Source organism: Betta splendens, chromosome 7 (genome assembly GCF_900634795.4).
Source record: "Betta splendens chromosome 7, fBetSpl5.4, whole genome shotgun sequence".
In the NCBI taxonomy this organism is placed as follows: domain Eukaryota; kingdom Metazoa; phylum Chordata; class Actinopteri; order Anabantiformes; family Osphronemidae; genus Betta; species Betta splendens.
In genome coordinates this window covers 3,937,657-3,951,515 of record NC_040887.2, presented here as the reverse complement: position 1 = coordinate 3,951,515, position 13,859 = coordinate 3,937,657, and the positions used below count along the sequence as shown (strand labels likewise).

The 13,859-nt window shown below is 49.7% G+C and overlaps 2 protein-coding genes and 1 long non-coding RNA gene across 4 annotated transcripts; 2 read left to right on the top strand and 1 right to left on the bottom strand.

Annotated features, from left to right (window-relative positions):
• Positions 1-68: 68 nt before the first annotated feature.
• On the bottom strand, positions 69-3,627 carry LOC114859478 (uncharacterized). 2 transcript variants are annotated; one of them, XR_003786532.3, is made up of 4 exons: positions 3,424-3,627; positions 2,326-2,668; positions 582-695; positions 69-242 (listed from the first exon to the last, which is right to left on the bottom strand). It is a non-coding gene; the product is annotated as an uncharacterized LOC114859478 (long non-coding RNA). The 2 variants fall into 2 exon arrangements; XR_003786531.3 differs by having other exon boundaries at positions 602-695.
• Positions 3,628-6,175: 2,548 nt separating this feature from the next.
• On the top strand, positions 6,176-10,145 carry csrp1a (cysteine and glycine-rich protein 1a). The gene is made up of 6 exons (XM_029155915.3): positions 6,176-6,335; positions 7,879-7,988; positions 8,327-8,495; positions 8,581-8,710; positions 8,901-8,997; positions 9,865-10,145. Exons 2-6 carry the CDS (start codon positions 7,880-7,882, stop codon positions 9,939-9,941), a joined length of 582 nt encoding a protein of 193 aa, XP_029011748.1. The 5' UTR covers positions 6,176-6,335; position 7,879; the 3' UTR covers positions 9,942-10,145.
• An 803-nt stretch (positions 10,146-10,948) lies between these two features.
• On the top strand, positions 10,949-12,858 carry phlda3 (pleckstrin homology-like domain, family A, member 3). Its single transcript, XM_029155917.3, has 2 exons — positions 10,949-11,705; positions 12,372-12,858. The coding sequence occupies exon 1, from the start codon at positions 11,258-11,260 to the stop codon at positions 11,696-11,698; it is 441 nt and encodes a 146-aa protein (XP_029011750.1). The 5' UTR covers positions 10,949-11,257; the 3' UTR covers positions 11,699-11,705; positions 12,372-12,858.
• The last annotated feature ends 1,001 nt before the right edge of the window (positions 12,859-13,859 follow it).

The following is a 13,859-nucleotide window of genomic DNA, read 5'->3' as shown; positions in this document are numbered from 1 at the left end:
TGTGGTGAGAGTGTGGGAGTGTGGGGTGCGTTGGTGGGAGTGTGTTCGTGGAGGTGTGGCTTGTGTGTGTGGGCGCGTGCGTGGTTGTGCGTCGGGGCGTGTGAGGCGAGGGTCTGGGGAGGTCACTGACCCGGTGGCGGGGGTCTGCTTGAGGGGACGACGGCAACAGGCTGCGAGGGAGGGGGATCCCTGAAGACGGACCGCGGGCGGCCTTCACATTAACGCCTCCACTCATCTTTTATCTAAATGGAGAAGCGAAAGAAGAAGCGGTTAAAAGGTGAACGTTGCACACAGACTATAACTATAACTAAGATATGAGGACATGTGACTGGAGCACATACACAAACAACACATCATGATGAACCACGAGGGCTTGTTTTCCAGTCATTGGATCAGTTTCGCCTGCTGGACATGTCGAAACCCAGCTCCGCACACACACACATGCTCCCAGATCAGCGTTCTTACGTTCTCAAATAACTGATTTTCTCCACATAATGGATTCAGACACGCTCGTACGCCAGCACATGCACATTCTGCTCTCACACACGAGGCTTCGTCAGACGTCTGGGACCGTTCCTCACCTCACGCGGGTTTCACTCACATTCATGAAGACCTTCCGAGGAAGTCCTGATTGATGGCGCTGCTGCAGTGAATCCTGGTCACATCGAATAATGGAGCGGCCCCATGCTGCTGTGCTGGAGGGTGTGAAGTGAGAAGAACGACAGAGATGGGAGGAAAGGAGAAGTAGCATGTTTACTGCGAACAGGAAGGAACAGATACCGAGATACTGTTTCATTTACTGAAGCCAATAATCCGTGTGAAACATCAGACTTGAACACACACACACACACACACACACACACACACACACACACACACACACACACACACACACACACACACACGTTCCTCCACTTCCTATAAACAGATTATAATCTCTCACTCACACAGAACATGTGCACAGACTTAACCCGACTTGCCCTTTCTTAAAAAGTGGGCAGTTTTCTGCCAGTCGACGTCTTTAGCATCAAGTCGCGCTGATAAAATGCTGGGTTATTTCCCAGCGTCGCTGTGTTCCTTACACACGCGCTGCTGCCGCATATGGAGACCTTCCCCTCACCTTTCTGCTGCGTCAGACATGCTGCTGTGCCTGCTGCTCTATCGCGGTTTACACAGAGTGACTGACAGCCACGCAGCGGTGATGCAGGAGAGCGTAAACAGACAGATGTGGACGTCCGTCCTCCGCTCCCCCTCATTTACCTCCTTTCCTCCACTCCTCCTCAATCCCTCTTCTGTCTCTCTCCGTCCCCCCGACTCTCCTTCCTTCTCTTGGGAGGCTGAGGCACTAATAAGCATCAGAATGTCTGTCCGCTACGATCCCTGCTTGGATTTGCACAAGCACAGGTGTCGTCTCGCTGCGCGGCTATCTGCATGGAAATTGGCCGCTCCCTGGGGAACCCGTACGACCCCCTTATGCAGGGGTCGTACGGGTACCGCGGCATTCCACGTGCAGAGGCTCAGCTGGTGGTAGGTAGAAGAGAAGAAGAGAGGAAGCAGCTCTAATTCCGGTTCCTCACACATAAAATTATGACTTAGAGCACAGCTTTTCACCCATGTGGAGTTCTATATGTGTTGATAGTGGCCTATAGGAGCATTACATGTTTGTTGTGTCCCTGAACTCTAAATGATCTTCCTCTTCTGTTTTCACAAGAACAGCAGTCACCTTTAGTCATAAGCAGAAGTCATAAAAATAAAACAGCCAAAAGGCCGTGAGTCAAAACAGAAAGAGGCACAAACAGGTTTCAACGTGACTGATGCTGTATATTAACTAAACTAACCCACCAGCGACAGACACACTTTCCTCTTCCAGTAACTATGACGGCCCGCTGGGAAACGGTGTAGGTGAATTAGTGTCACAGCGCTGCCCTCTGCTGGACAGAAAAGGCAACTGCACACACGACACTTTCATACATTTCACAGTAGAATATTTCACCAGCATGAAGTGATTAAAACATCAGGAGAGACAATCCTGGTAGGATGATGGTGAGGTAACAGACAGCATGGGAGCATCAGATGATCGCAGTGATGAAAATGTAGTGTCTGTCCCATGAGACATTTAGCCTGAAGTAAGGAATAATCACAGAACCCCTCTCTCTCTCTCTCTCTCGCTCGCTCGCCCTTGTGACTAACTCTGACTCATGATAAAATCAATACATGAGGTAGTAACACAGAGCTCTCTGTTTCACAGCTGAAGGACATCAGCAGCGTCTGTGACACCCAATCGGGAAGTTTCGAATAAATGAAAAATGTCAGTAATAACATTACCATCAGCAGCAGCAGGAGCAAGGTGCTGTCGTAGATCCTTGAGGTGAAGCAAAAACACTCAAAGGAGCTGCCAGGATTCCTGAAAGGCACAGGTATCCAACAGAAAGCCACAAGAGAAGAGAGAAGGAGGGAGCTCGGCCTCCTGGTCCACGCGTCCCCTTCCCTTCGCTGGGACTCCGTCCTTGGATCACGGTGAGGCCGAGCAGCCAGCGCCGGCAGGAGGGAGGTCACACTTTGCCAACAGCTCGGGAACAATGGGGTGTTTTTTCCTGGATCGCTGTTGCATCCTCACCGCCGGCCTCCCATTGGCCCGCGCCGCCTCTCCATTCATCGAGGCAGGAAGCTGTGACAAACAGGAACAATATTTGCAGCCAATCAGAGACCTCCGTGAGGAGGTGACTCACTTTCAAAGTCACTTTCTTTGATGATAACAGATTTCTCATCTTTGGGTATAAAAACGTCATACACAAATAAAGTGAACATGTTATAGTGACTATAGTGAGTATAATGAGTATAATGAGTCATGGAAACCTGGCTTATAGGGAACAATGACACATATTGTGTCATCTCCAAAAATTCCCCATCATTCTGTTTAAAAGACGTGAGTCTGGACACGACCGGTGCAATGAGGATGATGATGTTAAATACTGATTGGTTGTTAGCATCATCGCGATGTACAGTTGTGTTACACTACAGGGCTTTTTGCAACCACGTCACGCATCTAAAGCAAGCATCTAAAATAAGCACGTCACTTAAATGAGTCTGAGCATCTAAATAATAAGTCTCACACATCCAGCACCAGCACACGCGTCCCCATGAGAGTGTGTCCATGCCACGCTGGGTGATACAGACTGCTGACTCAGGCTGACCACATCGTGTCATCCCTGGTCTGGAACCCCCCCCCCCCCCCCCCCCCCCCCCCCCCCCCCCCTCCTCTTCCTTGCTGTTCACCCCACTTATGCATTTCTGTCCGTTCGCCTCTCTCTCATCTTGAACCGTGAAGAAAAAGGAGCGCTTTCGTGGTTGGATTTACACTGATGACACAAGGCGTCCACGTCACAAACATAAACAAAGAGTGCAGACGCGAGATTCACTCACCCGCCGCAGGTGTGAGGACACAAAGCGCGGAGGGGGAGCTGGTCTCCCATCTGTGCCGCTGACGTCCTCCGGCTCGCTCCTGCTGCTGCCTCTGAGGCCGCGGAGCTGCCAGCGCTGTGTATTTGTGTGCGTTTCTGTCCGTCACTTCACTCCTCTATCACGTCATGCCGCTCGGCTGCTGCCGCAGTACGCCTGCAGCCACATCGCCCGCCCCTCTCCTCCCTCCCTCCCAAGCTCTCTCTCTCCAGCTCTCACCCTCTCTCTCTCCGTCTCGCTCGCTCCGTAATGGACCTGTTGGCTCTATGAAATGTAACATGAGGCGGGTCCATTAGCTAGATGAGTGTGTGTGTGTGTGTGTGTGTGTGTGTGTGTGTGTGTGTGTGTGTGTGTGTGTGTGTGTGTGTGTGTGTGTGTGTGTGTGTACGCCCACATGGCTGCCTACAGTATATGATACACATTGTAATCAAGCACACACGGCCACACATGTAAGGAGGAGTCTGTCAGCATCTAATTGGAGGTTGGAGAAAGTAGCATGAAAAGAGAAAGGATGCTAATGTCAGATGTGACATGAATAAACACCCACAACCACACACACACACACACACATGGCTGTACATACACAACAAATGATCGATCACACCTCTGATGAAAGTGAAGGCAGAGTGATGGAGAGGAGGAGGAGGCTCCAGAGACCTAAACACACGCAGCGTAAACGCTCTACTGACAAATAGTGAAGTACAAATATACAGACATCCTGCTTTGACCTTGAACTCAGCATTTCCTCTATTCATTACCATAAACTGCATTCTGTGGCCACACAACCTTTTCCAGTGCAAAGTGAGTAAACTGGTTGACATGGACGGTGGAAGCTGAAAGCTCTGTGATACAGAGGTCTCGCGTCAGTTCCTCCCGTCTTCTCGCTCTGATCTTTTCTTTGTCTTTGTTTCTCTCTTCTCATATTTCTGCTGCGCTGGCTTTCAGTTCGTCATACACATAAGGGACAGTGCTGAATATTTAATGAATCGGATCAGGCTCAGGCCAATAAAATGGGTCAGCCACTTGATGTTTTTCATAGTTCATATTAAGCTGCTTGAAAACAATGTTTAATTGTTGTTTTCTGAAGTGCTTTTATCGTCTGCTGCCGTCTTTTCAATCTTGGGAGAACAACACGAGAGCTCTCTGCTTGATCACGTATTGATCAGGTATTGATCAGGTATTGACCGGCGAAACCCTTGACTCAACCGTTGAGCGTTCGCAGAAGAGATGCATAAATAGAGGAAAATGTGCCCATTTAAACCACACTATGCGAATAAACGCATCAACTGTTCAACAAAGCGTTACAAATTGATAAATGCGATTAGATCACAGCACACAGGAAAACCACACACACACGCCACCGTGCACGTCGTGCGGGAGATCACAATCATTTCCCAGCTCACCTCCAAATACTCACATATGTATGTTCTGTTCTGTTTCTCCAGCATCTGCTCCAAAACCAGACACATGCACAAAACACACTCACATGATCTGTTGCTTTGTCTTAGTGGCACATGACAGGGGAAGTGACTTGTAACAGAGGGATTGTGGGTAAGTGTGTGTTCATGTGTGTGCTAAGGGGCCGGAGGGTGGGGGTTAATGTCATAGATAATCTTCTAATGTCCCTGAAAGCATGTCCACTCCCCTCGAGAGGCAGACGGGCCAGACGCCGCTGTGACAATGGGACACTTGTGTCACTGTCACCCTGAGCAGAATGTGGATGGAGGGGGAGGAACGCGGGGATCCAACATGTTGACTGAGATGTGGAGCATCGGATGTGAAAATACAAAACCAATTCACAACAGACCAAAAATATGTTTTAGTTTAGAGGAAGTGAATACATCATGATAAGAATTTAGCCAAATATATCAGCAGCATGAGTTTGTCTCAGGAAATCCTACAACTGCGCGCACACACACACACACACACACACACACACACACACACACACACACACACACACACACACACACACACACACACACACACACACACAGTATAACAATTACAGGCATATCTTGTGGTGCATGTACCCAAAACGACCACATGGGGGCAGCAGAGGTCAGGCGCTGCAGAGTTTGGTCTCTATTAACTTTTTATTTAATTCCTCTCGCCCATTAAAGATGTTTGCGTGACCTTTACCAGCTAATCTCTAAAGGTCATTTAGGATAGTGGTCATAAAGTGTAAAGGTTAGACTGAGGTTGCAAGTGAAATAAGTTTAAATTACTTGTTGACTCTGATTATGTTAAGTTTGACTGGCTGCAAAAGACAAAGAGGTGTTTATAGAGTATGCTCTCACCTCCGGGAGCAGATCGGGATTCAGTTCTGTCAACGACCCTGGAACCAGGTTTAGCTGCAGGATGCGGGTCTGCGCCCCGGCGTCAGCACTGACGTCACCTCTTTAACGCGGCTCGCTGCCTGATTGTTTGCTAAATGTTCCCGTTTGGCTTGTCGTGGCCTGAAGGTTATACGACCCTATTATTCGTCATTATCATTTAGATGCTAAATGAAAAATAAAAGTTATTAAAGTTCGTTGTAAACTAAGAAAATTAGGACCTTTTTGAATGTAGTGATTTTACACGTATCTTTATAAGTTTTCCTTCCTTTTCTCCCTCTGACCACAGACTACCTGTCCAATCCCCGCTCTCCTGCTCGGCCGCTCGTTCAGAAACTGCCCTGTTCCTCAGCACACACGTTTGCGGACATCGAGGCTCCGCCCACCCAGCACATCTGGAGGAGCGGGGCGCCACAAACCACGACGCGACGCTCTCCGCGGGTTGAAGCGGACCGGGCCAGAAGCAGGAGCCCAGCCTCTCTGTTCAGAACGACCAGCACCGCTCCGTCTCCGCTGTGCGACAGCACCGACTCGCTGCAGGTAAGCGCCGTGGACGACGCGCTGTCTCGTTTCCGACTCTTTCTGTTAATGGTGGGAGAAACACGCGCGTGGTGGAAGTCCAGTGGAGCCAGTTCTTTGTTTAAGGAGCTGTGACGCCTTGAGTTTGCTCAGAGGTGTCACGGCAGCGGGTCAGAGCGTCTGCAGGCAGCAGGTCCATATGGTCACTGGGCTTTAAATTCATTTTAGCCTCATGACCTGACTTCCTGGTTGTGTTTCCTCACTTTATACTCCTTGCTTTGTTAATTGAGCATTCCTGTCCAGCTCTACGTGTCGAAACCTGCTGAGCCACAGCCCCGAGACGACTGGAAGGACATTTACTGTAGAAATGTCTATTTTCTTCCACTTCACAAAAATGTGTGCGTCAGGCCATAATTCTGTGACTCTTCCTCACTCTCCCTGTGGTCACATTGACAGTTACTCATGTCAGGACTCATGGCTGTGTTTACATGTAAGCGTCGTTATCTAAACCGTTTTTCCATTTGGGGTCGTGCGGGTGCTGAGGTCAATCCCATGTCTCATCAGGGGAGTCAGAGTACAGTGAACCCAGCACACACACACACGGGGGTCAGTGTGTGTGTGTGCGTGTGTGTGTGTGTGTGTGTGTGTGTGTGTATCACCTACCTGAGATGAGATAATTGTTTTACTTTGCGTCAGTTCTTTCTCACTTTCTGTCTGAATCAGCCCTCAGACTCGCTGCAGCTGCAGCCACACAACGACTCCACCCGTTACGTATTCACATCAAGACTCGTTCTGCGAGCAGCCATAAATACGTGCTGTTTAATTTGCGGCTGTTATATTTGTGTGACTGCACTTTTAGCTCTGACTATAAAGCAGGATGTGTGTAATAGGGCGATAGGAAATTACCCAACGTGCTCCTACTCTGCTCTATCAGCTCAACTCTATTGTCTGACCACTAGAAAACGGGGCCGACCCGGGTGGAGTCGCAGCGTCTCCCTCAAAATAGGCTCTGCTCAATAAAACGACATTAGAATTGAAATAAAAAGGTGCAGTGTGCAAACACTGAGGAGATGCAGACAAACGGGCGGGGTACAGGGAGGGAGGTGGGAGGGTTCACATGCTCAGGAATGTGAGTGGATGTGAAAGAATGGACTGGGAGGGTCGTGCTGGGAAACCCACTGGGCAGGAACAAGGAGGATGCCAGACTCTGTTACATCACAACAATGTAAAACACCTCAAATCACACAGTTCTCATTATTTCCACACTGGGTGTCTCCAGCTCGTATGACCTCCCTTTTTTTTCCAATGACACAGAGATGTGGAAAGAGTGAAATTACAGGGCCTGGGTCTGATTTAGGCACAAGTACAGATGTTTGGATGTGTTTGTGGGATTCATTTGTTCACAGAGTCCTCAGTTTGGTCAAAACATGCAAATTACAGACCTTTAAACCACATCAACACAACCCTGGAAGAGCGTGTGGATTTATGTAGACGACATCACCCCACGGTGACACCTCTGCTCATGACACTAATGTGGCCTGTGTTTAAACTGCGTTGTGTGAAGGATGCCGCTGGGCGGAGGGAACAAATGCGGACGCTGTCAGAAGACGGTTTACTTTGCAGAGGAGGTTCTCTGTGATGGGAAGAGCTTCCACCGCTCCTGCTTCCTGTGCAGTGAGTACCTGACCTGACAGACTATAATAATACACATTATAAAATGTATAACATGGCCTTTAAAGAGAACAGTTTGTTAGTATTCACTATCTGAATAAAAATCTAAAAAGCTTCTTCTTAACGTAAGGCTAAGAAATTGTGTGTCAAGAAGTGTGTGTTGGTGGGGTACGGGTGAGATTGGGAGTTATTTGTGTTCCCGTGTTGCATTTGAACATTCCTGTGATGGAATTTGGATGAGAACATGCTTCTTCAGCAGAACTGTGCCATAAAAGGAAAACGTTACGACTTATCCAAGGCGCTAACAGCGCGCGTGTGTGTGTGTGTGTGCGCGCGCGCAGTGGTGTGCGGTAAGAACTTGGACAGCACCACCGTCGCTGTTCATGGGGACGAGGTCTACTGCAAAGCCTGCCACGGCAAGAAGTACGGGCCCAAAGGCTACGGCTACGGCCAGGGAGCGGGGACGCTGAGCATGGACAGGGGGGAGGCTCTGGGCATCAAACCGGAGGAGTATGCAACGCACACACACACACACACACACACACTCCATCTCTCTTTATGGCTCCTCACCCATCGTTCGTCCTCTCCCTCTCAGACCTGCTCCTCACCGTCCCACCAACAACCCCAACCCGTCCAAACTGGCTCAGAGGTTTGGAGGGTCGGACAAGTGCCCTCGCTGCGGCAAGGCCGTGTACGCCGCCGAGAAAGTGATGGGAGCTGGCAGCGTGAGTGGAGACACGCAGACACACACGCTCACGCACGTAGCAAGCAGCCGTAGTGACTCCTGTCCTGTGTGTGTGTGTGTGTGTGTGTGTGTGTGTGTGTGTGTGTGTGTGTGTGTGTGTGTGTGTGTGTGTGTGTGTGTGTGTGTGTGTGTGTGTGTGTGTGTGTGTGTGTGTGTGTGTGTGTGTGTAGGCGTGGCACAAGGTGGGCTGCTTCACCTGCGCCGCCTGTGGGAAGAGCCTGGAGTCGACCACGCTCTCCGACAAGGACGGGGAAATCTACTGCAAAGGTGAAGGTGGACCCAGTGTCTCCTTATCGATTCTCACCTAGACCTACAAATACGGCCACATATATAGGTGGTTAACTACCAGAAATGACCTACTGTAACTGTTTTGATTTCTGGCTCAGCAGCCCTTGACTGAGTTGCAATGAGCACACGGATGCAGCAGGGGGCGCTTTAACACAGAAAAGCCTCAAGTCGCAACACATCCCAGGTTTAAACTTAAAGCTTGTTTGACTCCTGGTGATGTGTTGCTTCACTAGGGATTTTGTGCCAGTATCAGTCTGGGACATTTCTGCCTTTTGATGAATTCCTCACAAACCAGGGGAATCACATGTGACCTTAATAACGTCTTTCACGTCATGTCATTGAACTGAGCAATCGACAACCTGAATGTGCGATCACACCAGTGACACCAGTGACACCAGTGTCACTGGTGTCACTGGTGTCACTCTGTGGTTTAGTCTGGTCCCAGAATGCAGCTTGGCTTCTGACAGATGGGCCACCTTGTGTCTGGAGGCAAACAATATCTCATATTACTTCTTGTAAAGAATAGACGCCCTACATCTGTGAGCTCACCTCCCGTCACAGCTAACGAGCCACTGCTTATGGGCCAACATGATGACACAGTGAAGAAAATCAATTAAGCTGTTTACGAATAGACTGCACTAATAGGCTGCATCCATGAGGTTGTGTTTCATTTGCATTCAGCAAACATTTACACAAATCAGAGAGAATGTACGTAGCCCACATTGTTTACATTCTATACTGGAGGCCAACTGGGACTAGCTAATTAGCTGCGACTTAATTAATTATACAGTTATTTGAAGCATATGATCTAGTGTTGATTATTAACGTTACCGCTCTTCCCTCCAGGGTGTTACAGCAAAAACTTCGGCCCCAAAGGCTTTGGTTACGGCCTGGGCGCCGGAGCCTTGGCCCACACCCAGTGAGGCCCGCTGGGATCCCTGTTACTCTCATATAGACGCACAGCTCACGTCTGAACGCAACATGTACTTAAAGCTGCATTGACGATTTGCACTATCTGCTCTGAATAAACGCTCCTATTTCCCTGCAAATATAATAATGTGTAAAACAGTCACGGCATGTTTATACTTTACGCTCGTCAGCATGAAAATAAAGGAAAGAGAAACTGATTTTGAAGCAATGTTGTTGTCCTGGCTGGTGGGAAAATGCTGAAGAATCTGCGCGTGTCCTCGTCCGAGCATAAGGAAGTTCCCTCGGTCGCAGCGTGATGCTGTGTTTGGGTTTCAAGATGTGACACATGCTCATATCATCCATTCCTCTCATAACATGGCTGTGACACATCACGCTGTGGGCGCTGCTCATGTACACGTTAGGTCCAGCGTGTTGTCAAAGTGGGGATTAAGATTCACACCATCCATGAGTCCATCTGATAAATGTAAAGTTAATGAATGAATACTAAATAATTAATCCTATTATTGATTTTTCCTTTAGAAAGCTACTATAGACCATAATTAAGGAAATCACTGCACTGTGAACTGTTTGTTGCCTCACGTCTCATGAAAAACTCATTAAGTGGCCGTGAGTTTCCTCGAGACGTTTCTGTCTCACGTTCCCACACATTACATGCGTTTTTTACGCACACTCGCCTCCCACTCAAATTCCAACTCTCCAGAAGAGACAAGCGAAAGCAGCGACTCCTGAAACGCGGAGCTTTGACCGACAGGTGAGAGGAAGGTTTGTGAGCACCTGTTCTACAGGTGACCCGTAAACGGGACCCGCCTCACCACGAACCAACCTGCCGAGCTGTAACACGAATGTACCGCCCGCTTCCTCTTTCTCTCTCTGTCTCACACACACACACACACACACACACACACACACACACACACACACACACACACACACACACACACACACACACACGGGAATTTCATAAACATCCCGGATCTCTCCTCCGGGGCGTCACCGGGAGGCGGAGGCGGGTTCTGGCTGACGGAGGAGAAGGTCCAGACGCGAGCCGGGCATGTTCAAACACATCCAGGCGGACCAGCCTACCGACACCCGCGGCGCGTCGCCATCGCATGATTTTGACTCATTCGGTCTCTGGGAGCTGTGGTGAAGGCTTCTATTCATGTCACACCACAAACCGATCTTTTTATTCCCATTCGGGAGCCAATAACAATGACATTATAGCCTGTGATTTGTGCTACTGATGGATTCGTCTTAACCAACGCTGAAGCTGAAGACGTCGCAGGTTCGGCAGCGTTTCGCTCTGCGGCTCATGTCTCTCCCGGCCAAAGTCATGAGGGACGGGCAGCTGGAGAAGCGCAGCAGCGGACTCCTCCAGCTGTGGAAGAAGAAGCGCTGCGTGCTCACGGACGAAGGGCTGCGTCTGCACGACTGCAAAGGCGGCGGCGGCGGCGGCGGCGGAGACGGCGACGCGTCCGGCTCGGCGTGGAGCGCCAAAGCCAAGGAGCTGCGCTTCGAGCGCATGGCCACCGTGGACTGCGTGGAGTACAAGCGCGGGCTGGTGTACTTCACCGTGGTGATGGCCACGGGGAAGGAGATCGACTTCAGGTGTCCGCAGGACGGCACGGCGTGGAACGCGGAGATCGCCCTGGCGCTCGTGCGCTACAAGAACCTGCAGGCCGTGAGGACCGGGAGGAACCGGCAGATGTTTAAAGCGCACCTGGGAAGCACCGGGGAGGATGAGGAGCTTTGACTCGGAGGTGAGGACCGCACCAGTATCACCAGTATCACCAGTAGCAACTGGGCTTAGGAGGGAGTGATAGACCTCTACATCCACGCTGTGGAAACATCCAGACCACCATGAAGTTGTGGTCATTGTTTTGCTCCGTAGCCAAAGTGACGTCAGCGCGTCACCGCTGCGATCGTCAAACCAAACCAAACCCACTCTTCACTTCAGGACATAATTACGATGCAACATGAGCCTCCAAAATAACATCTGCCTGCCTCTCCCTCAGAAGGCAGCCAAGTATTTTTAAACACACACACACACACACACACACACACACACACACACACACACACACACACACATCCGTAAGCATTTAACTCACATTAAAGCAATTAGGGTCAACCGGTCTGCTTCTTAACGTTCAGGCCACAGTGTCACATGATCACTGGTATTCACTGAAACTGGTGCCGACGCCGTGAAATGTCCGTGAACAGAATGTAAGTCTGAACTATGAGCTCACGGACGAGGAATCCACAGCGACGCTTCCTTAAGAGAGCGGCACCAGTCAAGGGCTCAAATTAATTTAGTCGCCGTGGTAACAGTGTCATCTAACTCACTACAAACACGCTTCACGTGGCCGTCGTCAGCGTGTGAGTCACCTCTAAATGCTAAATGTTGGCTGCTTTTCTTTCTCCAGCCCGTCCTGAGATCCGTTCCCAGTGGAGGAGGGCAGGAGATGCCGGGTTCCCTGAACGCACCGCGCGGTGGGATGAACAGACTGAACGCGCGTAACAGACACAACCAAAGAAAGCGTCTGATTATTTGCACGGACCGATATGTGTTCTGCCATGAGCTGCGTGGAGCTCACTGCATGAGGAGACGGCGTCGCCTGGGCCTGAACCCGTTTTACCCCCTGTGCCTTCACGTAGCTTAGGGCACAGTTTCCAAACAACCCGCGGTAGATGGAGGGGGAGTCGCTCCGTTCTCTTAGTCCTGCTTTTGTTGGAAACTCATCATTCGTCCAGAATCCTTTGTCATCGACTGAAGCGAGTGGCATGTTTTTAATGATGATAATGAAGAAGTGTTCTGCTCACATTCGTTGCACATTGTTGTCTATTTACAGTTGTTTCTGCAGTATTATACGCTAAAAGGATACAATAAATGTTTTCAGCTGCTTCACTTAAGTTTCTGTTTAGCTCCACAGTGGAACATGTGATGTACTTTAATGCTACAGTCAGCTGCAATGCATTGTGGGTACAGAGCGCTAATTGCCGAGCTTATCCGTTTCTGTTTGTGGTTGTAACCTTGCATCTATCTGTACTGAAAAACGCACACACGCACACACATACACACACACACACACACACACACACACACACACACACACACACACACACGTTGAGGCTTTGCTCTTGCGTGTGTGCTGAAGTGAGGACACCTTTTGTTCAGAACCGTGTGGAGGACTAATGAGAAGCAGCCGGAGGCATGTACACACAGACATCCACCCACACACACTCACCTCACACACACACCCAGAACGAAACCCAGCACGGTCTCCATATCAGCACACTCTTATTAGGGAGGCCTAACATATATTGTTCGTTAAAGCTTGTTTGTGCACGGGTGAAGAATATAACTGTGTGTGTGTGTGTGTGTGTGTGTGTGTGTGTGTGTGTGTGTGTGTGTGTGTGTGTGTGTGTGTGTGTGTGTGTGTGTGTGTGTGAGCTTTGCGTAGCCATGGAGCTCAACGCAGGTCAGGAATAAAGGGTTGATTGTGTAGCCACTTCGCTCATTGCTGTGGAAAACCCCAAAGCTGGCCACACCGCATGAGTCAGCAAGGGCCCGGGAACAATGAGGGCAGAGACTCCAAGTGGCGGATCAGGATACACGGCACAATACACAGAGTGAGGAGTATGTCTTCAAAACCCAACAAAACCCAAGTGTGTATGCTCTCACCAGTCAATGGAATGCTCTGTTTAAACACCCCAACCACACACACACACACACACGGTCCAGCAACGAGCCAGGTCCTGGAACCAGACCCATGTAGGGTTTTAAAAATGCTGCTGTTGCAGCAGGTAAACTGGTTCGTCTCCCAGTGCTTATAGAAGGAGGACGTATGTGGAGCGTGCTCCTGTCAGGATTGTTAGAATGTTTGAAGTAACAGTTCCCAGGCTTTGTCAAG

Coding starts and splice junctions, on each gene's coding strand:
- csrp1a (XM_029155915.3), top strand. CDS start 7,880: ATGCCGCTGGGCGGAGGGAACAAATGCGGACGCTGTCAGAAGACGGTT. Junction 8,496..8,580: donor CTGGGCATCAAACCGGAGGA/GTATGCAACGCA, acceptor TCTCCCTCTCAG/ACCTGCTCCTCACCGTCCCA. Junction 8,998..9,864: donor CGGGGAAATCTACTGCAAAG/GTGAAGGTGGAC, acceptor TCTTCCCTCCAG/GGTGTTACAGCAAAAACTTC.
- phlda3 (XM_029155917.3), top strand. CDS start 11,258: ATGTCTCTCCCGGCCAAAGTCATGAGGGACGGGCAGCTGGAGAAGCGC.